Here is a 26228-nt window from a genome sequence, read left to right as displayed (position 1 = left end):
CTGAAGTAATTTGAACCAGAACCAAGGTATATCACTCCAAAGAGTTTGAGCTGGAGCAGAAGCAGATCAAAATACTCTGTGACCTGGCTAAGCATGAACTAAATTGTTCCTTTATTTACTTCTAGTTCCAGAAGTAAAATATTATTTTCAGTGATTGTGGTGAAGAATGTACCAGAAATGACCATAAGTACAAGCATGTTGCACTGATTTCTGAACTTTGTCTTGCTAACCTCCTAAAGGATATTTAGCTTCCAACATCATTTGTCTTATCTTGATTCCATTAATTCTTGATGGAAAACATACTAAGGAAAATAATTGCTTTGTGCATAATATTTGTGGCTACATCTGTGATGATTACCTGGAAACTTTTGTATTCCTTTCACCATTGGCTCGCCCACATTTTATTAATCTTTTTTCCAGTTCATCTCATTTTTCTCCAGTAAAAGTTGAACCCTGCTTCCCAGAGTGATTAGCTTTTGTAGCCTCTCATGACTCACCTGTGCTTTCTTACTCTCCACCTCCTCTGTGCTGTTGCTCACAGATGCCTTTACAAGCCTCCTCAAGGTAGGGTTCAAGGAGAAAGTGAAGTTAAGCAGCTTGTGGAGTTCATGTAGATTGGAGTTTCTCAAGGAGAGGGCCATGGTCCAGCTGAATCAGAATCACTTGAGGTAGCTTGTTCCAAAAAAAAAAAAAAAAAAAAAAAAGAAGAGTCCCTACCTTTACCCCACATGACCTAGGTCAGAATCTATGGGGACAGGAGTCTGGAAATTTTCATTCTTCTGATTAAAAAAAAAAAACTTTTAGCTTTGAAATAATTGTAGATTCACAGCAGTTGTAAGAAATAATACAGAGAGATCCCTTGAGTCCTCTACCCAACACTGATAACCTTTTTTAAAAAAAAAATTTGCCATTAATCTTTTATCTAAAATAATTTACACTATAGTTTCAAAACTTTTTATTAAAGTATAGTATACATATAGAAAAGCATACACATTTATGGTACAGGGGCAGCTCCTTGAAGTTTTTGGAGTGAACCAGCACCCAGATTAGGAAACAACATTTGCAGCCCTCCAGCAGGCCCCTTCTGCCCCTTCCAGTCACTCCAGGGTAAAGCCTGTTCTGAAATGAAATCATGCAGTACGTATTCTTTTGTGTCTGCCTTTTTTTGTTTAATTCATAGAATGCAAAAGGTGAAATTCAAAGAACACAAAATTAGTCATTTTAAAGTAAATAATTCAGTGGCATTTAAACATTCATAATATCGTGCCACCACCACCTCTGTCTTGTTTCAAAATACTTTTCACTCCCCAAAGGGAAGCCTGTACCCATTAAGCAGTTGCTCTGTATTCCCTCCTCCCCAAATCCCTGGCAACCACCAATCTGCTTTCTGTCTCTCTGGATTTACCTATTCTGGATATTTCATATAAATGGAATCATACAATATGTGACTTTGTGTGTCTTCTTTCACTTAGCATAATATTTTCAAGGTTCTTCCACATTGTAACATGTATCAGTGCTTCATTCATTTTTGTGGAATATTATTCAACATTATTCATTTATATACCACAATTTGTTTATCCGTACATCCATTGATGGACACTTGGGTGGTTTCCATTCTTTTGCTGTGAATAGTGTTTGCTATGAATAGTGAACAGTGTTCCTGTGAACATTCCTGTACAAGTGTTTGTTTATCAAGTTACTGGGTCATATGCTAATTCTTTTTTTGTGTGTATTTTATTTGTTTTTTGAATTATATTTTATTTTTAATACAGCAGGTTCTTATTAGTTATCTATTTTATACATATTAGTGTATATATGTCAATCCCAATCTTCCAATTCATCCCACCACCACCAACCGCCTCCCCGCCCCACTTTCCCCCCTTGGTGTCCATATGTTTATTCTCTACATCTGTGTCTCTGTTTCTGGCTTGCAAACCGGTTCATCTGTACCATTTTTCTAGATTTCACATATATACATTAATAAACAATATTTGTTTTCCTCTTTCTGACTTAATTCACTCTGTATGACAGTCTCTAGGTCTATCCACGTCTCTACAAATGACCCAATTTTGTTCCTTTTTATGGCTGAGTAACATTGCATTGTATATATGTACCACATCTTCTTTATCCATTTGTCTGTGGATGGGTATTTAGGTTGCATCCATGACCTGGCTATTGTAAATAGTGCTGCAGTGAACACTGGGGTGCATGTGTCTTTTTCAATTATGGTTTTCTCTGGGTATATGCCCAGTAGTGGAATCTCTGAGTCACATTGTAATTGTATTTTTAGTGTTTTAAGGATCCTCCATACTGTTCTCCATAGTGGCTCTATTGATTTACATTCCCACCAACAGTGCAAGAGGGTTCCCTTTTCTCCACACCCTCTCCAGAATTTGTTGTTTGTAGATTTTTTGATGATGACCATTCTGACTGGTGTGAGGTGATACCTAATTGTAGTTTTGATTTGCATTTCTCTAATAATTAGTGATGTTGAGCATCCTTCCATGTATTTGTTGGCAATCTGTATATCTTCTTTGGAGAAAATTCTATTTAGATCTTCTGCCCATTTTTTGATTGGGCTTTTTTCTTTTTTAATATTGAGCTGCATGAGCTGTTTATATATTTTGGAGATTAATCCTTTGCTCGTTGATTCGTTTGCAAATATTTTCTCCCATTCTGAGCATTATCTTTTCTTCTTGTTTATAGTTTCCTTTGCTGTGCAAAAGCTTTTAAGTTTTATTAGGTTCCATTTGTTTATTTTTGTTTTTATTTCCATTATTCTAGGAGGTGAGCCCAAAAAGACCTTGCTGTGATTTATGTCAAAGAGTGTTCTTCCTGTGTTTTCCTCTAAGAGTTTTACAGTGCCCGGTCTTACATTTAGGTCTCTAATCCATTTTGAGTTTATTTTTGTGTATGGTGTTAGGGAGTATTCTAATTTCATTCTTTTACATGTAGCTGTCCAGTTTTCCCAGCACCACTTATCGAAGAGTCTGTCTTTTCTCCATTGTATATCCTTGCCTCCTTTGTCATAGATTAGTCGACCATAGGTGTGTGGGTTTATCTCTGGGCTTTCTATCCTGTTCCATTGACCTATATTTCTGTTTTTGTGCCAGTACCATATTGTCTTGATTGCTGTAGCTTTGTAGTATAGTCTGAAGTCAGGGAGTCTGATTCCTCCAGCTCCGTTTTTTTCCCTGAAGATTGCTCTGGCTATTCGGGGTCTTTTGTGTCTCCATACAAATTTTAAGATTCTTTGTTCTAGTTCTGTAAAAAAATGCCATCGGGGGCTTCCCTGGTGGCGCAGTGGTTGAGAGTCCGCCTGCTGATGCAGGGGACGTGGGTTCGTGCCCCAGTCCGGGAAGATCCCACATGCCGTGGAGCGGCTGGGCCCGTGGGCCATGGCCGCTGAGCCTGTGCGTCCGGAACCTGTGTGCCGCAACGAGAGAGGCCACAGCAGTGAAAGGCCCGCGTACTGCAAAAAAAAAAAAAAAAAAAAAAAAAAAATGCCATTGGTAATTTGATAGGGATTGCATTGAATCTCTAGATTGCTTTGGGTAGTATAGTCATTTTCACAATACTGATTCTTCTAATCCAAGAACATGGTATATCTCTCCATCTGTGTCATCTTTGATTTCTTTCATCAGTGTCTTATAGTTTTCTGAGTACAGGTCTTTTGTCTCCTTAGGTAGGTTTATTCCTAGGTATTTTATTTTTTTGTTACAGTGGTGAATGGGATTGTTTCCTTAATTTCTCTTTCTGATCTTTTGTTGTTAGTGTATAGGAATCCAAGAGATTTCTGTGCATTAATTTTGTATCCTGCAACTTTACCAAATTCATTGATTAGCTCTAGTAGTTTTCTGTGGCATCTTTAGAATTCTCTATGTATAGTATCATGTCATCTGCAAACAGTGACAGTTTTACTTCTTCTTTTCCAGTTTGTATTCCTTTTATTTCCTTTTCTTCTCTGATTGCTGTGGTTAGGACTTCCAAAAGTATGTTGAATAGTAGTATGTTTGAATACTTTGAATAAAGTATGTTGAATAGTAGTGGTGAGAGTGGACATCCTTGTCTTGTTCCTGATCTTAGAGGAAATTATTTCAGTTTTTCACCATTGAGAATGATGTTTGCTGTGGGTTTGTCGTATATGGCCTTTGTTATGTTGAGGTAGGTTCCCTCCATGCCCACTTTCTGGAGAGTTTTTGTCATAAATGGGTGTTGAATTTTGTCAAAAGCTTTTTCTGCATCTATTGATATGATCATATATATTTTTTTTTGTTTAAAACATCTTTATTGGAGTATAATTCCTTTACAATGGTGTGTTAGTTTCTGGTTTATAACAAAGTGAATCAGTTATACATATACATATGTCCCCACATCTCTTCCCTCTTGTGTCATATGGTTTTTATTATTCAATTTGTTAATATGGTGTATCATATTGATTGATTTGCATATATTGAAGAATCCTTGCATCCCTGGGATAAATCCCACTTGATCATGGTGTATGATCCTTTTAATGTGTTGTTGGATTCTGTTTGCTAGTATTTTGTTGAGGATTTTTGCATCTATATTCATCATTGGTATTGGTGTGTAATTTTCTTTTTTTGTAGTATCTTTGTCTGGTTTTGGTATCAGGGTGATGGTGGCTTCATAGAATGAGTTTGGGAGTGTTCCTTCCTCTGCAGTGTTTTGGAAGAGTTTGAGAAGGATGGGTGTTAGCTCTTCTCTAAATGTTAGATAGAATTCACCTGTGAAGCCATCTGGACCTGGGCTTTTGTTTGTTGGAAGATTTTTAATCACAGTTTCCATTTCAGTGCTTGTGATTGGTTTGTTTATATTTTCTATTTCTTCCTGGTTCAGTCTTGGAAGGTTATACCTTTCTAAGAATTTGTCCATTTCTTCCAGGTTGTCCATTTTATTGGCATAGAATTGCTTGCAGTAGTCTCTTACTGTGCTTTGTATTTCTGTGGTGTCCATTGTAACTTCTTTTTCATTTCTAATTTTATTGATTTGAGTCCTGTCCCCCTTTTTCTTGATGAGTCTGGCTAAAGGTTTATCAATTTTGTTTATCTTCTCAAAGAACTGTCTTTTAGTTTTATTTATCTTTTCTGTTGTTTTCTTTGTTTCTATTTCATTTATTTCTGCTCCGATCTTTATGATTTCTTTCCTTCTACTAACTTCGGGTTTTGTTTGTTCTTCTTTCTCTAGTTCCTTTAGGTGTAAGGTTAGATTGTTTATTTGAGATTTTTCTTGTTTCTTGAGGTAGATTGTATTGCTATAAACTTCCCTCTTAGAACTGCTTTTGCTACATCCCATAGGTTTTGGATCATCGTGTTTTCATTATATTTGTCTCTAGGTATTTTTTGATTTCCTCTTTGATTTCTTCAGTGATCTCTTGGTTATTTAGTAACGTATTGTTTAGCCTCTATGTGTTTGTGTTTTTTACGTTTTTTTCCCAGTAATTGATTTCTAGTCTCTTAGCATTGTGGTTGGAAAAGATGCTTGATATGATTTCAATTTTCTTAAATTTACTGAGGCTTGATTTGTGACCCTAGATGTGATCTATCCTGGAGAATGTTCTGTGTATACTTGAGAAGATGTAATCTACTGTTTTTGGATGGAATGTCCTATAAATATCAATTAAATCTATCTGGTCTATTGTGTCATTTAAAGCTTGTGTTTCCGTATTAATTTTCTGTCTGGATGAGATCTCCATTGGTGTAAGTGAGGGGTTAAAGTCCCCCACTATTGTGTTACTATCGATTTCCTGTTTTATAGCTGTTAGCATTTGCCTTATGTATCGAGGTGCTCCTATGTTGGGTGCATATATATTTATAATTGTTATGTCTTCTTCTTGGATTGATCCCTTGATCATTATATAGTGTCCTTCCTTGTGTCTTTTAACAGTGTTTGTTTTAAAGTTTATTTTTTCTGATATGTGTATTGCTACTCCAGCTTTCTTTTGATTTCCCTTTGCATGGAATATCTGTTTCCATCCCCTCACTTTCAGTCTGTATGTGTCCCTAGGTCTGAAGTGGTCTCTTGTAGACAGCATATATATGGGTCTTGTTTTTGTATCTATTCAAAAGCCTGTGTCTTTTGGTTGCAGCCTTTAATCCATGCACATTTAAGGTAATTATTGATATGTATGTTCCTGTTACCATTTTCTTAATTGTTTTGGGTTCGTTTTTGTGAGTCCTTTTCTTCTCTTGTCTTTCCCACTTAGAGAAGTTCCTTTAGTGTTGGTTGTAGAGCTGGTTTGGTGGTGCTGAATTCTCTTAGCTTTTGCTTGTCTGTAAAGCTTTTGATTTCTCCATTGAATCTGAATGAGATCCTCGCTGGGTACAGTAATCTTGGTTGTAGGTACTTCCCTTTCATCACTTTAAATATGTCATGCCACTCCCTTCTGGCTTGTAGAGTTTCTGCTGAGAAAACAGCTGTTAACCTTATGGGAGTTCCCTTGTATGTTGTCATTTTTCCCTTGTAGCTTTTAATTATTTTTCTTTGTCTTTAATTTTTGTCAGTTTGATTACTATGTATTTCAGCATGTTTCTCCTTGGGTTTATCCTGCCTGGGACTCTCTGCACTTCCTCGACTTGGGTGGCTATTTCCTTTCCCATATTAGGGAAGTTTTTAAGTATAATCTCCTCAAATATTTTCTTGGGTCCTTTCTCTCTCTCTTCTCCTTCTGGGATCTCTATAATGTGAATGTTGGTGCATTTAGTGTTGTCCCAGAGGTCTCTTAGGTTGTCTTCATTTCTTTTCATTCTTTTTTCTTTATTCTGTTCTGCGGCAGTGAATTCCACCATTCTGTCTTCCAGGTCACTTATCTGTTCTGCCTCAGTTATTCTGCTATTGATTCCTTCTAGTGTATTTTTCATTTCAGTTATTGTATTGTTCATCTCTGTTCGTTTATTGTTTAATTCTTCTAGGTGTTTGTTCTTTAATTCTTCTATGTCTTTGTTAAACATTTGTTGCATATTCTTGATCTTTGCCTCCATTCTTTGTCCGAGGTCCTGGATCATCTTCACTATCATTATTCTGAATTTTTTTTCAGGAAGGTTGCCTATCTCCACTTCATTTAGTTGTTTTTCTGGCATTTTATCTTGTTCCTTTATCTAGTACATAATCCTCTGACTTTTCATTTTGTCTATCTTTCTGTGAATGTGTTTTTTGTTCCACTGGGTGCAGGACTGTAGTCCTTCTTGCTTCTGCTGTCTGCCCTCTGGTGGATGAGGCTGTCTAAGAGGCTTTGCAAGCTTCCTGATGGGAGGGACTGGTGATGGGTGAGGCTGGGTGTTGCTCTGGTGGGCAGAGCTCAGTAAAACTTTAGTCCACTTCCCTGCTGATAGGTGGGGCTGAGTTCCCTCCCTGTTGGTTTTTTGACCTGAGGCAACCCAGCACTGGAGCCTAGAGGCTCTTTGGTGGGGCTAATGGCAGACTCTGGGAGTGCTTATGCCAAGGAGTACTTCCCAGAACTTCTGCTGCCAGTGTCCTTGTCCTTGCGGTGAGCCGCAGACACCTCCCCCTCCCCCGACCCGCCACCCCGCCTCTGCAGGAGATACTCCAACACTAGCAAGTAGGTCTGGTTCAGTCTCCTATGGGTCACTGCTCTTTCCCCCTGGGTCCTGATGTGCACCCTACTTTGTGTGTGCCCTCCAAGAGTGGATTCTCTGTTTCCCCCAGTCCTGTTGAAGTCCTGCAATCAAATCCCAGTAGCCTGCAAAGTCTGGTTCTCTGGGAATACCCCTCCTGTTGCTGGACCCCCAGGTTGGGAAGCCTGATGTCGGGCTCAGAACCATTACTCCAGTGGGTGGGCCTCTGTGGTATAATTGTTCTCCAGGTTGTGAGTCACCCACCCAGCAGTTGTGGGATTTGATTTTATTGTGATTGCGCCCCTCCTACCGTCTCATTGTGGCTTCTCCTTTGGCTTTGTATGTGGGGTATCTTTTTTGGTGAGTTCCAGTGTCTTCCTGTCATGATTGTTCAGCAGTTTCTGTGTTTAACTTTTTGTGAAATCAGCAGACTGTTTCCACAACAGCTGAGCCATTTTACACTACCAGCGGCACTGTACAAGTGCTACCATTTCTCCATGTTCTTGCTGGCACTTGCTGTTTTTTGTTTTTGTGATTATAACCATCCTCATGGGTACAAAGTGGTACCTCATTGTGACTATGATTTTTATTTCTCTATGAATAATGATGTTGAACATCTTTTTACGTGCTTGCTGACCATTTGTATTCTTCTTCAGGTAAAAATGTCTGTTGACGTCTATTCAAGTCCTTTGCTCATTTTATAATTGGGTTCTTTTTTGGTTGTTGTTATTGAAAGTTATAGGAGTTCTTCATATATTCTTGATGCTATACTACTATTGCATTTCTCTGTCAGTCTGAAATTACATCAGATTAACACTTAAAAGGAAAAATATATTGTAACTACCCCTGTGGTTTTTTTGTCTCCCCCTTATAGCCCTCTTGCCATGCCCAGTACTTCCTATTTCCTGTCCTGTTTTGTTTTTCTTCATCATATTTACTGCTATCTAATAAGCTATCTAATTTATTTAATTTCTTATTGTCTGTCTCCCTTAGCTAGAATTCTGGCTCCATGTGGACAATGATATTTTTCTGTTTTGTTCATTTCTATATCCCCGTGTGTTAGGTCAAGGATTAACAAACCATGGCCTGAAAGCCAAATCTGGACTGTTGCCTGTTTTTGAATGGCCTGCAAACTAAGAATGGTTTTGCCTTTTTTAAATGGTTGAAAAAAACTCCAAAGAAGAATAGTATTTCATGACTCCAAAAAATTATATGAAATTCAAATTTCAGTGTTTATGATGAAGTTTCATTGGAACACGGCCATGCTCAGTCATTTGTGTATTTTCTCTGGCTGCTTTTCATGTTACAGAGGCAGAGTTTAGTAGTTGTAGAGTTGTCTGTGTGGCCAAGCCTGAACTATATAACATATCTGGCTCTTTACAGAAAGATTTGCCTGGCACATAGATGAACCATAATTTTTTGTTGAATGAATGGATGAATCTTAGCCTATACCACCACAGAGGAATCTAAATTGGAAATCTTTCAGCAATCTGGTCTTGAAAATTTGAGCTTAATTGGCTGCTTAATAAAAATATCCTCAATGATTGTTTGGTAATACATTTTCATTGGCTTCTCTTCATCCTATAAATAGTGAGAATTGATGATGAAATACCAGGGAGTTTGTAATTGTTAGGATAGTGTCAGGTAGGATAGGTTTATTGTACAATTTTTACTAGTGTTAGTTTGAAAAAGACTATAACAACATGGAGTATACATCCTGTGTTTATTATTCTATTTAAAAATGATTCAAGAAATTGTTTCAAAAGCAGTTCCAGTTTTTCCCTCATTAGCTTTAGATTAATAAAACTACCTGCTTATTAATGAAGGCAATAGTAAAAATAATTTTGATATCTTAGCATACTTAATTTTGAATAAGAAAGTGTATTATCACGTAATTTCATTCTACTGTTGAATTTGCCCTTGATTAACAAGGTATGAATACTAACATATTAGTAATTTCCTGTAAATGTCTAACTTCTCCTTAAAGGAAGATTGGAAATTGGACAGACATAAATCATTTTATATAAAAATGATTTTACAATGTGCCAGTCCAGTTTTTGTACAACATTTGAAAACTAAATTGTTTGCATCTGTAAGTGCTGTTAATAGAGGTCTCATAATAGATCCCCAGAGGTACAGTATACCCCATAGCCTTGCAAACAGTTCTTATTTTATGCTTTCAGCAGAGGACATTAAATGGGTAATACAGGTTGTGGTTTAGAGTGAAAGAGTAATGCTTTGCAGATCTTTGCCTTGGCTCGGTGTTTCCAAATTTCATTAATAAGAAAGGGTTTCCACGTCATGGTGGGTGTGTAGCTCTTGATTCGCCTCTTGGCTTTCCTGCCCTCTCTTTGCTGGGTTAAGCAAAGTGATCTTGTTTTTTAAAGCTTTGTCTCCTTTGAAAGTTATAAGTAAACTTAAAAAATATTTTGCTTTTAAAATGTTATCTTTTAGAAACTGAAAATTCTGTTGCCTGAATTTATTTCATTTCTCTTGTTTCAACTGTGAAAAGATTGGATTCTTAATACTCTATTACATTTTTCTGGCATTTCTTTATAGCAGTAACCTGTAGGAATCAGTAAGTATCAGCTTGCTTAAGGGCTTATAGTACACAGTGATCAGTTATTCTATTTATATCTATTTGTAATTAACTCCTATTCATTCTGCAAATATTTATTGAGTACCTACTGTGTACCAAGCATTACTTTAGACATTGGGATACAACACCTAAAAAGACAAATTATTGTACTTTATAGGGCTTACATTCTGTGGGGAGAATTAGACAATTATATATAATGTCAAGTAGTAAAAAGTACCATAGAGAAGAATAAGATAGTAAGAGAAAAAATCATTGGGGAAGGTTGGGGAAATGCTAAGTCAGTATGGGGAGGACTGACCTGCCCAGAGATGTCACATGAACAAGATGGGGGAGAAAGCCATGCAAACAAAGATGTCGGGGAAGGGAGTCTTGGGTTTGAAGGGAAAGTCTCTTCTTATCCCAGTTTATTCTTCTTTCTAGTACTACCATCATGGGACATCAGCTATTTATATATGCAGACATACGTGTATGTGTATGTTTCTGTATACACACACACACACACACACACACACACACACACACACACACACACACACACACACACACACACACACACCCCACACAGAGTCTTTATTTACTGCCTCTTTCCCCTACTATAATTGCTCACTAAGCTCAGCATTTCAAAATGTAAAAGCCCTCAGGTGGGAGTGTTCCTCTTGTGCAAGAATTACAAGGAGGCATGTGGCTGGTGCATAGTAAGGGAGAGGAAGAGAGGGGCCAGATCACGTAGGGCCTTGTAAACCTTGGAAAGTAAGACTTTAGATTTTATTCTAAAGTATGACAGGAAACCATTGCAGGTTTTTGAACAGGGGAGTAAACAGGGTTTTAAAAGGATCGCTGGCTACTGATTGGATATAATGATTGCTAGTTGTACAAAATGATTCAGCTCAGAAAATCAACAACAAATGACCGTATAAAAAGCTTATGTACATTATAAGGGGAAAGTTAGTATATGGGGTGGTCAGTTTATACTGAGTGATAAGTACAATTTTTTTTCAGTTTTATTGAAATATAATTTATATACAACAAAATGCACCAATTTTAAGTGTACAATTTGATGAGTTTTGACAAATGTAACTACCAATGTAACTACCAACTCAATCTCGACATATAACATTTCCATCACCCCCAAAATTCTCTCATAATGCCTGTCTGCAGTGGATCCCCTCCTCTCAGCCACCCCTGGCAACTACTATCTGCTTTTTTCATAATTTGGCCTTTTCTAGAATTTGGTATAAATAGAATCATACATTATGTGGCCTTTTGTGAGTGGCTTCTTTCACTTAGCATAATGCTTTTGAGATTCATCCATATTGTTGGGTAAATTAGGAATTTGTTCCTTTTATTGCTGAATAGTGTTTCATTGTATTGATATATCACAATTTGTTTATCCATTTACCAGTCGATGAGCATTTGTGTTGTTTCCCTCTTTTGGCCGTTCTGATTAAAGCTGATATGAACATTTTCATTCAAGTCTTTATGTGGACATATGCTTTCATTTTTCTTGGATAAATAGTTAGGAGTAGAATTGCTGGATCTATGGTAAGTGTATGCTTAACTTTAAAGAAACTGCCAAACTATTTGCTATTTTTATTCTTACTAGCAGTGTATGAGGGTTACGGTTGCTCTACTTTCTTGCCAAAACTCACTATTGTTGGCCTTTTAAATCTAACCATTTTAGTGGTATCTTGTGGTTTCAATTTGCATTCCCTAATGACTAATGATATTATACATATTTTCATGTATTATTTGCAATCTGTTCATGAAATTGTTTGCCCATTAAAAACTTTGGATTGTCTTACTGAGTTGTATGATTTTTTTATATATACTGGATACAAGTCCTCTACCTTTATGTTTTGTAAAATTTTTCTCCCAGGCTGTGGCTTGATATTTTAAAATAAAGTTTTAATTTTAGAACGGTTTTAGATTTATAGAAAAATTGAGAAGCTAATACAGAGAATTCCAGTACACCCAATACCTCATCTTCCCTATTAGCGTCTATATTAGTATGGTACATGTTTCACGGTTAATGAACCTGTATTAACACATTATTATTAACTAAAGTCCATATTTTATTTGGATTCTTCAGTTTTACCTAATGTGAAAATCTTTTTTTGTTCCAAAGTGTTTTTCACCTTAGGTTATGTTTTTCATCTCTAGAAGTTTGATTAATTTATTTTTTCATAGCTTCTTTTTCTTCTTATCTTCATGTTTTCCTATATGTACTTGAACATATAGAGTATGTTTGTGAAAGCTAGTTTAACATTGTTAGTTAACATTAGAATTGTTTGCTAGTTCTATCATCTGTCATTTATAGGTCTGTTTTTGTGTGGTAATTTCTTCTGGTTATGAGGCATAGTTTTCTGCTTATTTGAATGCTGGTCATCTTTGGTTTTTTTTAAACACTGTATTTTACATCTTTGGGAGTTGGATATTGTAGTATTTCTTCAAATATTGTAGGACTTTGTTCTGGGACACTGTTGTGTAAATCATTTTGATCCTTTTGAGGCTTTTTTTTTTTTTTTTTTGTGGTACGCGGGCCTCTCACTGTTGTGGCCTCTCCCGTTGCAGAGCACAGGCTCCGGACGCGCAGGCTCAGCGGCCATGGCTCATGGGCCCAGCCACTCTGCAGCATGTGGGATCTCCCTGGACTGGGGCACGAACCCGCGCCCCCTGCATCGGCAGGCGGACTCTCAACCACTGCGCCACCAGGGAAGCCCTTGAGGCTTCTTTAAAACCTTGTTAGTGCAAGTCTAAAGTAGCCTTGTTTCTAGGGCTGATTTGGCCCAACTCTAGACGTTACCTGAGACTTTTCCTGATGTCTTCACTCTGGCTGATGGGAACATGACTTATTCTCCCCTCTGTGTGAGCTCCAGGGATTGCTCAGCTTACTCTTTTCCAGGGGTTCTTTCTTTGGTCTTGTAGCTTCCTCACAAGTGTATGTAGGCTAATACTCATTTAAAGTCTCAGGGTCCTGCAGGCCTCTGGCATTCTCTCCGTGTAGCTTCCTCCTCTTTGCACCCTGTACTGCATATTCTAGCCTTTCCGGCCTCCGTGAACTCATAACTTTGTCTCCTCAACTCTGGAAGAATGTTGGCTCTTTTTTGGGTTCCTCTTCCCTGTGCTGTGGGCTGAAAAGTATCTATAGGGATTAAGTGGAGGCACCTGATTTGTGTCTGTTTTTCTCAGGATCACAGTCCTGTGCTGGCTATTGAATGAAGTCTGTCTGTTTCATATATTTTGTCTGATTTTCTAGTTAGGAGGACAAATATGATCCCTATTATGCCTTCAAAGTCAGAAGCAGAAGTTCAGTAGACACACTTTTGAAGTTATAAATGTATTTTGAAGTAGGAGAAGTATTTTTGAAAAAAAATTGCTTCTAATATATCCTTTAATTTTCTCATATCCCTTTTTCTTAGGTGTTTTTGAAATGTCAAATTTAAACATTGGGCAAGAGTTATTTTTAGAATAATTTAGTTCACTTTGTGATTTTTAACTTTGTATTATATTGAAATTAATTTTGCAGAGCTTATTTGCTGATATATCCCATTTTAAAGATTGTTGAAATGGCATATATACTGTTATGATCTTGTACATATATTTTGGGAATGACTAAATATGATGCTTTAAATTTTTCTCACATTTCAGTTCCTTTCTCACATACTTTGAAAGATATATGTGATTAGGCAAGGGAGGTTATGTAGAGTAAAAAAAAAAAAACCCTTGTAATATGGTGATAATTTACTTGTGCTTACTTGTACAGTCTCTCTGTTCAGTGTCATGAGGCTTCTGACCTGGGTCTTTATATGTTTGGATATATGGGTTCAGGCTTTTGAGCACGAGCCACCCGCTCTTGCTTGGCCCTGCCTGCAGTAAACCTTTCTCTGCCGCTCCCCCAATATACATACATACATATATGTATGTGTGTGTGTATATATATATATACACATACATACATATATGTATGTGTGTGTGTGTGTGTGTGTGTGTGTGTGTATATATATATATATATATATATATATGAAATAATCCAGGGCAAGGATTCACTCTTTATCTGTTCTAAATCATAGTCCTTATTTAGTTGTGATCTCTTTCCCAGTATTTAGTTGTGAATTGATTTAGGTAGAATATTCACTTGGAAGGCCTTATTCAAACTCGTTACAATTAATTACGCAATTTCTTTCCTTCGTCTTATAAAATGCCCCGTTTTTATTAATGGTTTTATTTATCTCTCAAGTTTGGAAGTTCTGGTCCTTTTCTCTTTCTATTTCCTTTTCCCTGCTGCTGTCATTTCATATCAAGTGGTTAATGTTTCAAGCCTGCATTGTAAAATAGCCTCCAGTTTGGTCTGATTTCAGTTTCCTCCCCCTTCCTTTTCATATATCAATAATATGTGAATGTCAGTTTATGTTTCCTTGGCCAATATACTCATCTTGACTTTTTCTTCTACAGAAAGCTTGAATGGCTTCTCCTTATTTTCCCAATCAAGTCCAGATTCTGATGAGTGGCATGGAGCAATCTCCATATTTGGCTCCAGCCAACCATGTTTCCTAAATGTGTCTTCTGTGACTCTGACGCTTTACGGCTGCCTATGTGTTGCTCCCTGCATATCCACCAAGTGGAATTTTCTAGCTCCCTGACCAGTCTTTGGTTTTGTTTTACATCCTTCAGGAAGTCTGCTATTAACTTCTTCATCTTATACTGGGCCATTTCCTTTTGAATCCTCAAAGTACTTATTGTTTGTATCATTCACTTTCTATTTAATTATACAGACCTTTTGTTGTTTTCCAGTCTGTGATCTTCTAAAATTCTGTGGACAATTAGATTTTCTAACTGCATTAGAACAAAAGCCCTGGTCTCAAATACCTGACCCCTTTGCTCAAGTTATAGGTACACATTAGGGAGGTCTTAATGTTGTGGTCAGTTTTCCTTGGATCCAGGAAACTGGGGACATTTGTAGATAATTTTGGGCATTTGGTGATCTTTAGGTTGGTAAAGAATTGCCCTGGTTTCCTAGATAATATTGGTCTTAGCTTAGAACATAGTTAATTTTTCTGCATTGACTGTGATTTCTGACTCAGATACTCTCTTGCGTTTGGATATCTAATTGTCCCAGCACCATTTATGGAAAAGACTATACTTTCTTTTCTCTTTTTTTTTTAATACAGTAACTGAAACTTTATTGTATATATATTTTCACTTACTAAATTGCTGAACCCAGTAAAGAAGTATTTGTTTTCTGCTTTTTTAAAAAAATTAATTTTTATTGGAGTATAGTTGATTTACAATGTTGTATTAGTTTCTGCTGTACAGCAAAGTCAATCAGTTATACATGTACATATATCTACTCTTTTTTAGATTCTTTTCCCATATAGGTCATTACAGAATATTGAGTAGAGTTCCTTTTGCTATACAGTAGGTTCTTATAAGTTATCCTTTCTTTATTGAATTGTTTTGGCATCCCTGATGAATTGACCATAAGTGTAAGGCTTATTTCTGGACACTTCTATTGCATTGATCTATGTCTATCCTTAGCTATATGTCCATATCACACTGTCTTGATTACTTTAATTTGTAGTAAGTTATAAAACCTAGAAGTGTGAGCCTTCAATTTTTAAAAGAAAAAAAGTGTTTTTCTTTTAAAAATTGTTCCGACTATTCTTAGTTCCTTGCATTTCCATATGAATTGTAAGATCAGTTTGTCAATTTTTGTAAAAAACGGCAGCTAGGATTTGATAAGGGATTGTGTTGAATCAGACCAATTTGGGGAGTATTGCCATCTTAAAGATATTAAGTCTTCTGTTCTATGTACATTGATGTCCTTCCATTGACTTAGGTCTTTAATTTCTTTAAAACATGTTTTATAGTTTTTACTGTACACCTCTTACGCTTCTTTTGTTAAATTTATTCCTATTTTATTCTTTTTGATGTTATTGTAAATTGAATTGTTTTCTTAATTTCATTTTCAGATTTTTCATTACTAAGGTATAGAAATACAACTGATTTTTGCATATTGAGCTTATATCTTGCAATCCTGTTGAACTTTTTTATTAGTTCTCATAGTTTTTTAGTGGAGTTTTTAGGATTTTTTGTATACAGGATCATGTCATCTTCCAATAGAGGTAATTTTACTTCTTCCTTTCTAATCTAGATGCTCTTTGTTTTTCTTTCTTGCCTAATTGTCTTGTTCAGAATATCCACTATAATGCTGAAAAGAAGTGGTAAGAGTGAACATTGTTGTGTTGTTCCTGATCTTAGGGGAAAGGGTCTTTCACCATTAAATATGATGTTAGCTTTGGACTCCTGTAGATGCCCTTTATCATGTTAAGGAAGTTCCTTTCTATTTCTAGTTTGTTGAGTGTTTTTCTCATGAAAGGGTGTTGGATTTTGTCAAATACTGTTTCTCTATTAATATGATCATGTTTTAAAAATTTGTTTTATTCTTTATTTTAGTAACATGGTGTATTACAATGAGTTTCAGATATTAAACCAAACTTGCTTTCCTGAAATCCCTCGTGTTCATGGTGTTTAATCCTTTCATATTTTGCTGCATTTGCTTTCCTTGAGGATTTTGGTGTCAATATTCACAAGGTATATTGTCCTGTAGTTTTCTTTCCTTATGATATCTTTGCTTTGTTTTGGAATCAGGGTTGCACTGGTATCATACAATGAGTTGGGAAGTGTTCTTTCCCTTTCTAGTTTTTGGAAGAGTTTATGAAGTGTTGACATTAATTCTTCTCTAAGACTAATGGTATTTTAATGTTTGTTTTTATCTTTTAGGATTCTCCTTTTACAAATGCAGGAATGGGATCTAATCTAAATCTCCTGGGTGAAATTGAGTGTGATGCCAGCATAATGGATGGAAAATCCCTGAATTTTGGAGCTGTTGGAGCACTGAGTGGTATGTGAACATTATAACACATTATCTCTATTCTTAGAAAAAACCTGAATATTACCATTTCATTCCTCCTAAAGACTTAGCTCAATTGTTTTCTTCCTTCTTACTTGGAATAGTGTTGAAAACAAACATTGTTTTCTTTTATGGAATTTAAAACAGAAAATGTTACCTACAGATAGAAAGAAAACAGTGAAATAGCTTATGTCCAAGTCTTTGGTTAGAGTTTGATCATTCTCCTCCATCTCCTCAAGAGATTACAGACATGTAAAATGGGAGTTAGGATATTCTATTAGTTTTGCAATTATTTGAATACACAAATAATATATTTTTATTGTTAAAAACTTCAAATGATATAAATAAAATTTACCTTTGGTCTTCCAAATCTTCCCTTCCAAAACTCTCCTTAGGAGGTTTAACCAGTAAAATAATGTGCATTTATCCATATTTATATGTAAGAGAAACATAGTTTTGCACATATTTTAAAAAAATCAATGTACATATTATTATGAAACTTTCTTTTTTTCTTTTTGCGGTACGTGGGCCTGTCAGTGCTGTGGCCTCTCCGGTTGCGGAGCACAGGCTCCGGACGCGCAGGCTCAGCGGCCATGGCTCACGGGCCCAGCCGCTCTGCGGCATGTGGGATCTTCCTGGACCGGGGCACGAACCTGCGTCCCCTGCATCGACAGGCGGACTCTCAACCATTGCGCCACCAGGGAAGCCCTCTTTTTTTCTTTAAATAGGATGTCTTGGAGATTTTTTCCACATCAGTACATATAAGATACAAATGTTTTGCTGTTTATTTATTAAACAAAATATACATGAAGGGCACAGATTTTTGAAAAAAATACATTTTTTTGGAGTATAGTTGATTTACAATGTTGTGTTAGTTTCTGCTATACAGCAAAGTCAATCAGTTATACATATGTCCACTCTTTTTTAGATTCTTTTCCCATATAGGCCATTACAGAATATTGAGTAGAGCTCCTTTTGCTATACAGTAGGTCCTTATTGGTTATCTATTTTATATATAATATTATGTATATGTCAATCCTAATCTCCCAGTTTATCCCTCCTCCCCTTCCCCCTGGTAACCATATGTTTGTTTTCTACATCTGTGACTATATTTCTCTTTTATAAATAAGTTCATTTGTACCATTTTTTAGATTCCACATATAAGCGATTTTAAGTATAAAACTTCATTAATTTCTAGATGTATATAGCCATGTAAACCACCACCAAATCAAGACATAAAACATTTCCATGTCAAAATATAGAACATTTCCAAACTCCCAGAAGGGTTCTTTATGCCTCTTCCTAGTTTATACCTCTTGTACTCTCCTCCTACCCATTCCCCCTTGTCCATTAATTCTGACTTTAGGCACCATAGATTAATTTGCCTGTTCTTCAGATTCCTATGAATGGAATCGTACACCTCTGTGTCTGGTTCCTTTTGCTTAATGTTATGCCTGTGAGATTGATTTATGATTTGTGTCATAGTAGTTTTTTCTTTTGTGTTAATAGCATTTTATTGCATGTATATAAAATAACTTATTCTCTTGGTGGATATTTAAATAATTTCTAGTTTTTGACTGTTATGAATAAAACTCCAGTGCATATTTTTGTGCATTTCTTTTGGTAGACATATGCACTTATTAATATTTCCCTTGAGTACAAACCTAGGATTTGGAATGGTAAGTTTAAGTACATATGTACTTTGCTTTAGAAGATACTGTCAGACAGTTTTAGAAAGTAGTTGTTACAATCTATACTCCCACAATGTATGAGCATTTCAGTTACTCTGCATCCTTGCCAATGTTTGATACTGTTATTCTTTTTAAAATTTAGTCATTTTGATACGTGTGTAGTGGTATTATTGTTTTAATTTGAGTTTCTCTGGTGACTAATGATATTGAGAACCGTCTCATATGCTTATTGGCCATTTAGATGTCCTTGTTGTGCAGTGTGTTCAAGTCTTTTGCATACTTTTTTTTTGCGGTATGCAGACCTCTCACTGTTGTGGCCCCTCCTGTTGCGGAGCACAGGCTCCGGACGTGCAGGCTCCGGATGCGCAGGCTCAGCAGCCATGGCTCACGGGCCTAGCCGCTCCGTGACATGTGGGATTTTCCCGGACCGGGGCACGAACCCGCGTCCCCTGCTTCGGCAGGCGGACTCTCAACCACTGCGCCACCAGGGAAGCCCTTTTTTTTTTTTTTTTTTTAATAAATTTATTTTTGGCTGTGTTGGGTCTGGGCTTTCTCTAGTTGCGATGAGCGGGGGCTACTCTTTGTTGCGATGCGTGGGCTTCTCATTGCGTGGCTTCTCTTGTTTCAGAGCACGGGCTCTAGGCATGCAAGCTTCAGTAGTTGTGGCACATGGGCTCAGTAGTTGTGGCTCGCGGGCTCTAGAGCGCAGGCTCAGTAGTTGTGGCGCATGGGCTTAGCTGCTCCACAGCATGTGGGATGTTCCCAGACCAGGGCTCGAACCCATGTCCCCCACATTGGCAGGCGGATTCTTAACCACTGTGCCACCAGGGAAGCCCCTGTATTGGCTATTCTAAGTTTATGGCATTTTCATAAAATTTTTAGAATCAACTTGTCAATGTCCATAATAAAACCCTGCTGAGATTTTGACTGGTATTGCATTGAATGTATAAAACCATATGTGGACAACTGACATCTTAACAATATTGCATATTCCTGTTCATGAACATGAAATATGTGCATTTGTATAAATATTATTCATTTCTTTCTCAGCAATGTTTTATGGTTTTTAGTATAGATGTCTTATATACCCTTTTTATTAGATTTATTCTAGATATTAAGTTTTTTTGATGGCTATTGTAAATATATATTTTAAAAATTAATATACAGTTATTTTTGTATTTAGAAATACAGTTGAGTTTTGTGTATTGGACTTATATTCAGTGGCCTTGATGACTTCACTTATTAATTCAAGCAATTAGAAAAATAGATTCTCTTGTAATTTCTATATACACAGTCACATCTTTGAATCATGGCAGTTTTTTTTTTTTCCTTTCTAATATTAAAAATTTTTTTTTCTTGCATTATTGTGCTGGCTCTGACACTCGGTGCAATATTGAATATAAGCGGTGATAGTGTACATCCTTGCTTTGTTCCTGGTCTTAGAGGGAGAGCATTAGATATTTCACCATACTGTGTGCTGGTAGCTGTAGGATTTTCATAAATGCTCTTTATCAGATTGAGGACATTTCCTTCTAGTCTTAGTTTGCTGATAATTTTTATTTTAAATGGGTTATTGAATATCATTAAGTGTTTTTCTGCATCTTTGGCTTTTCTTTTTTATTTTGTTACATATGATGGAATTTATGGTTGATTTTTGAATGTTAAACCAACTTTTCATTCCTGGCATAAAGTCAGGATTGTAATTTTTTATCTTTTTCACATTCCACTGGATTTGATTTACTGATGTTTAAGATTTTGACATCTATGTTTATATAATAGATTGGCTTTAATTTTACTTTCTTAAAATATTCTTTTTAGATTTTGGAATCATGTTATGGCTGGCCTCATAAAATGAGTTGGGATTTTTTTCTCCTCTGTTCTTTGAAAGAGTGTGTGTACAATTGGAATGTTTTTTAATTGTTTGGAAAATGCATTAGTTATTTTGAATCATTGGAGTTTTCTTTGTGGGAAGTTTTAAATAAATGGGATTCAATTTCTTTACCAGTTACAAGATTATCTATATTTTTTCTTACGTGTGTTTCCCAAGGAATTTGTCTTTTTCATAGGAGTTGTCAAATTTATTTGCCTAAAGTCTTTATTGACTTCCAGTTTAATGTCACTGTGGTTAGAGAATGTATTCTGAATGGTTCCAACCCCTTGAAACTTTCTGAGACTTGCTTTATGGCTCAGCTTATGGTGTATTTTGATGAATGTTCCATGTGAACGTCAAAAGAGTATTCTGCAGTTGTTGGGTGTGTATTCTATGTATGTCAACTAGGTCAATTTGCTTATTCATTGTTCCAATCTTCTGTATCTTTTCTGATTTTTGTGATAGGTAAGAACAGCATTTCAATTAGTTTTAATTTCTTTTATTATGAGGTTTTATTGGTATTTAATGAAATTTCATATTTTTAAAGGCCATTAGCATTTCTCTGTGAACTGTTTATACTTCTTGTGTGGCTTGCCTTTTACCTCTGTTTATAACGTGCTTTATCATATTGGAATTTAAAATTTTATTTGTCAAACTTATTACTTTCCCTTTTGTGGCTTTTGTATTTTACATTTCTTAAGGTTTATCTCACTCATAACTGTAACTATAGTCACTTACATTTTCTTCAAATACATGTGTAATTTATTTTTCATTGGCTTCTTGAATGCATTGTTTGTTGATCAATTTCTGAATTGATCAGCAAATTGTCCCTATATAATTTATTGAATAACAACAGTAACAATAATATTAAGTACCATTTATTGGGTTAGTATTACATACATACCATGCAATGTTCTCCAGTAGTTCATGTATGTTAAATCATTTAGTTCTCATGATAACCTTCTGAGGTCAGTACTTTTATCCCCATTTTATAGGTGAGGAAACTGAGCCACAGGAGAGATTTAGTAATTTGTCCAAGGTTACTGTGTCAGTCTGGGTCCACCTAGGGGACAGAAACCACACAGCAGTTTAAACAGGAGAAGCTTAATGTAAAGGGCAGAGGGAGACTACCCAGGTAAGGATAAAGTTGGAAGGGAGTTCAGACCTCACAGAAAAAGGTGTGGCTGCAGCTGACTGTTTGACAGCCCACTTTTTTGCTGGGTTACCCAGGCCACAGTCACTGTGAGAGCAGAAACAATCCTGGGGGCCTTAGGCTGATAGGTGGGCACACAGAGGCCAGGAAGCCATGGGAATTAAACCTTTGTTTGCAGGATGAGGATTGGGCTTTTGGCTCCCTAGACAGCCAGCCCCACAGGATGCTTTGCTATGGGGCTGAGGAGAAGGTGTGGGGATCAGTGACTTGAGCTGGGCCTGGTCCTGTTCTTTCTGGGGCTGTCAGCTATGCTGCTGTGGCCTGAATCAGGAGTTGGGGAAAACATGGTAGCCAAATGCTGGAGAAAGCTGCACCCCGCAAGCACTTAGCACTGGAGAGAACCTTGTGGACCAGATAGTGAGAATAACTGGTGCTCTCCTGGAGCCTGGCTGGCAGGCCACCTTTTCCTCCTGCATGGTGTCTCCAGTGCCCTCTACTGACAAAGCTGACCCGTGTGCCAGCTGGCAAAGGAAACATAGTTAAAAGGCCCATATCCACTTTCACCCATAAGGCAACCAAGGGTGAATTTATAGCTGAGAAGCGATAAATTGATAGCTGGTTTCTGACTCCCATCACTCTGTGTTCTTTCCACCTCTCATAGATAGTCCATCCGTTTTCCTATTCATTTGAAATACTATCTATATCATGTATTAAATAGCCACATGCACATGTGTTTGTGTCTCAACTTCAGCTTTATTCTATTCCATTGATATATTTGTCTATTTTGTACCCAAACCACACTCAATTAGAATAGCTTTTAATAAAAAATGGTTATCTTGTAAGGTGAATACCTCTTCGTTTTTTTACAAAAAATTTTTTTTCATTTTTTTTCCTGATGAATTTAAGAGTCAGCTTGTCATGCATCATAGAAATCCTTTTGAAGCTTTGATGGAGAATTTATAGCTTTGAATTTGTAAGTTAATTTGGTAATTATTAATGTCTTTACAATACTGTATCATCACATACAGAAATAAATTTATTTTAAGAGCTAGTACAGGGCTTCCCTGGTGGCGCAGTGGTTGAGAGTCCGCCTGCTGATGCAGGGGACATGGGTTCGTGCCCTGGTCCGGAAAGATCCCACATGCCGCTGAGCGGCTGGGCCTGTGAGCCATGGCCGCTGAGCCTGCGTGTTTGGAGCCTGTGCTCCGCAATGGGAGAGGCCACAACAGTGAGAGGCCCGTGTACCGCAAAAAAGAGAGAGTACAGAGATCTAACCTTTTCCTTTCTTTGCTACTTCATACATTCTTTGGGGGGGCAGAGAAGTTTTTGGTGTTTAGCTAGATATCTAGTTCTGTTTTAAGGCAATCTGGTGACCTTAATTTGAGGTTTTTAGTCTCTTTGTATCCCACTTCTGTTTTTTTTTTGTTGTTGTTGTTATTAATAGTGTTCTGAAAGGCATCCGTAGGTTAGTGGTTAAGGGCATGGTCTCTGACATTAGCTGCCTTTGTTAAAATCTCAGTGTGTGATCCTGGGCAGGTAACTTAACCTGTGCAAATGTTTCCTCAGTAATCAGATAGGGTTTATAACTGTACTTATGTGATAGAGTTGAAGGATCAGTTAAATAATCTGATACATTTAAGGACTTGACACTGGGCCTGGCACATACTGGATCCTAAGTTTCTGTCACTGTCTTCTATCATCATCATTGTCATGTTTGTCATTGTCATCGTCATGCTAGCAATTTTTTTCATGCTAATACTTTCTGTCCTATTTTTCCTCCTAGGTAAGCACCCTTTTCTCAGTGTTCACATTTTGTTTTCCCTTCTGGAAACAATCCGAACCATATTTTAAGTCTCAATCTTGTACATACTTGGCCTCTCCCCACCCTTATCCCATTTGTAGGACTTTCTCTTTATTTTTTCTTGCAGGTGAGATTTAAAATTTTTGGTCATTAATTTTTCTCCCTTGAAGCTGTTTGTAATCATGTTTATTCTTTAGAGGAAATTCATGGTTTTGATAATAGATGCCAAATTTTCAGTTTATTTTTTAAATTCTATACTGAAATCTATTAAAAAGGAACTTAATTTAAATTTGTATTATTGCAAATTCAGTCTTTGCTGCTGTAGCACATGATAAAATGAGAATATATGTTTTATATTTGTTCTTATATCTATAAGTATTCATATATTTGTCAATTTGATCCTTATTTTTCATGATAATTAACGGTTTTCATTAGTACATTTAAAGAAAGTTTTCCATGATATTTAAAATTTGTCATATTGAAACTACCACAGAATTGAGTGGGAAACTTGAAAACTTTTTGACTTCATTTTCTGCCAATTTTATTTTATAGGAATCAAGAACCCAGTCTCAGTTGCAAACAGACTCTTGTGTGAAGGGCAGAAGGGCAAGCTCTCAGCCGGCCGAATTCCTCCCTGGTAACTGCTTTGTTCTTAGACTTTCCCTGGGTCTTTGGTCTTTGGTGCATGCGGTGTTTGAAGGCTATTTTTATCCACAGAAGGCTGATGCAGTTGGTTACACACCAGCAGTAGCTTGCCTTTGAGAGGAAGACACGCTTTGTTCTGTGATCTTGGAACATTTTGAATACTTGATAGAGCTCCTGTTGGAATAGAATATTGTGGATTAAAGCAGAAAAGAGATCAGTTAATTTTAGGTTTTGTAGTTGATTATAGAGATGCTTTTGCTGTTAATAAGTGTTCAACTGGGGTCTTTTTATTATAAAACTTTAAAGTATCTTTAAGACCAGAGTCTAAACTCATTTTTTTTTTTTTTTTTGCGGTACGCGGGCCTCTCACTGCTGTGGCCTCTCCCGTTGCGGAGCACAGGCTCCGGACGCACAGGCTCAGCGGCCATGGCTCAAGGGCCCAGCCGCTCCGCGGCATGTGGGATCTTCCCGGACCGGGGCACGAACCCGTGTCCCCTGCATCGGCAGGCGGACTCTTAACCACTGCGCCACCAGGGAAGCCCTAAACTCATTTTTAATGTTGAGAAGTTCTTAATATAAAAGTATGTAATTTTTCTTTTCTGGAGAAACATATTGTGACACTAAAATTAGTAAAATTACATCTTTTCTCCAGCATTAACATATAATTTTCATTAAAAGAAACTTTGAACTTTTCAAATATTTATGAAAGTAGAGAGAACATTTTAAAGAGCCCTCATGAACTTACCATCTAGCTCCAATAATTAACAATATTTTTGCCCTTCATCTATCTCATGCATCTCTTTCCTATAGTATTTTAAAGCAAATCCTCACCATCGTATTTCATCCTTAAATAGTTTTGTAAATTTCTGTTTGCAAAACGTAATTACAGTCCTGTTAACATGCCTAATAATATAAACAAATATGCGTCAATATTGTCTTATACTCAACCATCTTATACTTTAGTACTATATGTGTTCAGCATGCCTGAACACATTAAAGTTACATTAATACTCTCTGTTGAAAGTTGTGACAGTGGTACTATAGAAATCACTTTATTTGACTGTTATAATTTCAAGTCATAGAAAATAAATTAATATAGTTTTGAGAAATCTTGAAACCTTTTACCCAAATATATTCACGATATCCCTGTTTCCCATGTTAAGAAAATGAAACATGTTAAGAAAATGAAACATTACCAAGAGATTTGAAGCTGCCTAGACTGGACCCTTTCTAATGGCATCCTTATCCATCTCACTGTCCCATACCCTTACCCTGACCCCATCTCTGGCCCTGCCCCTAGGTAACAATTGTCCTCAATTTTAGCTTTTTTCATTCTCATATATTCCTTCGTAGTATTAAACATATACAGTACAGGCGTACTTCATTTTATTGGGCTTCACAGATGCTGCATTTTTTACAAATTGAAGGTTTGTGGCAGTTGTACTTCAAGCAAGCCTATTGGTGCCATTTTTCCAATGGCATTTGCTCATTTCATGTCTCTGTGTCACATTTTGGTAATTCTCACAATATTTCAAACTTTTTCATTATTATTATAGTTGTTATGGTGTTCTGTGATCAGTGATCTTTAATGTTATTTACTACTATGACTTGTTGAAGGCTCAGATGATGGTTTGCATTTTTTAGCAATAAACTGTTTTTTAATTAAGGTATGTACAGTGTTATTTTAAGCATAGTGCTATTGCACACTTAATAAAATACAGCATAGTATAAACATAATTTTTATATAAACTGGGAAACCAGAAAATTTGTGTGACTTGCTTTATTGCAATATTCACTTTATTGTGGTGGTCTGGAACTGAACTTGCAATATCTCTGAGGTATGCTGGCACTCTGATTTTCTAAGTCTACATAAACATGTACATAGATGTACAAAAAAGTTCTGGAAAGAAGGTTACCAGATTCACCATAATTACCTCTAGGAAGGAGAAAGGAGGGAACAAGATGAG

The 26228-nt window shown here is 36.5% G+C and overlaps 1 protein-coding gene across 9 annotated transcripts in view; it reads left to right on the top strand.

Moving 5' to 3' along the window:
- Positions 1 to 26228, top strand: part of TASP1 (taspase 1) — a 244122-nt gene that overhangs the window by 26015 nt on the left and 191879 nt on the right. For all 9 annotated transcript variants that reach the window (XR_013831564.1, XM_079944648.1, XM_079944647.1 and 6 more), the window contains 2 exons: positions 16972 to 17092; positions 24169 to 24253. Coding sequence is in view for 8 of the 9 variants with exons in the window: in XM_079944648.1 (XP_079800774.1) it covers positions 16972 to 17092; positions 24169 to 24253 (206 nt within the window). In the remaining variant the exon portion in view is untranslated. The remainder of the gene's footprint in view (positions 1 to 16971; positions 17093 to 24168; positions 24254 to 26228) is intronic.

This window comes from Stenella coeruleoalba (genome assembly GCF_951394435.1).
Source record: "Stenella coeruleoalba genome assembly, chromosome: 15".
Classification (NCBI taxonomy): Eukaryota; Metazoa; Chordata; class Mammalia; order Artiodactyla; family Delphinidae; genus Stenella; species Stenella coeruleoalba.
The sequence above is the reverse complement of the archived record's forward strand: the minus strand, read 5'-3'. Positions and strand labels throughout refer to the sequence as shown.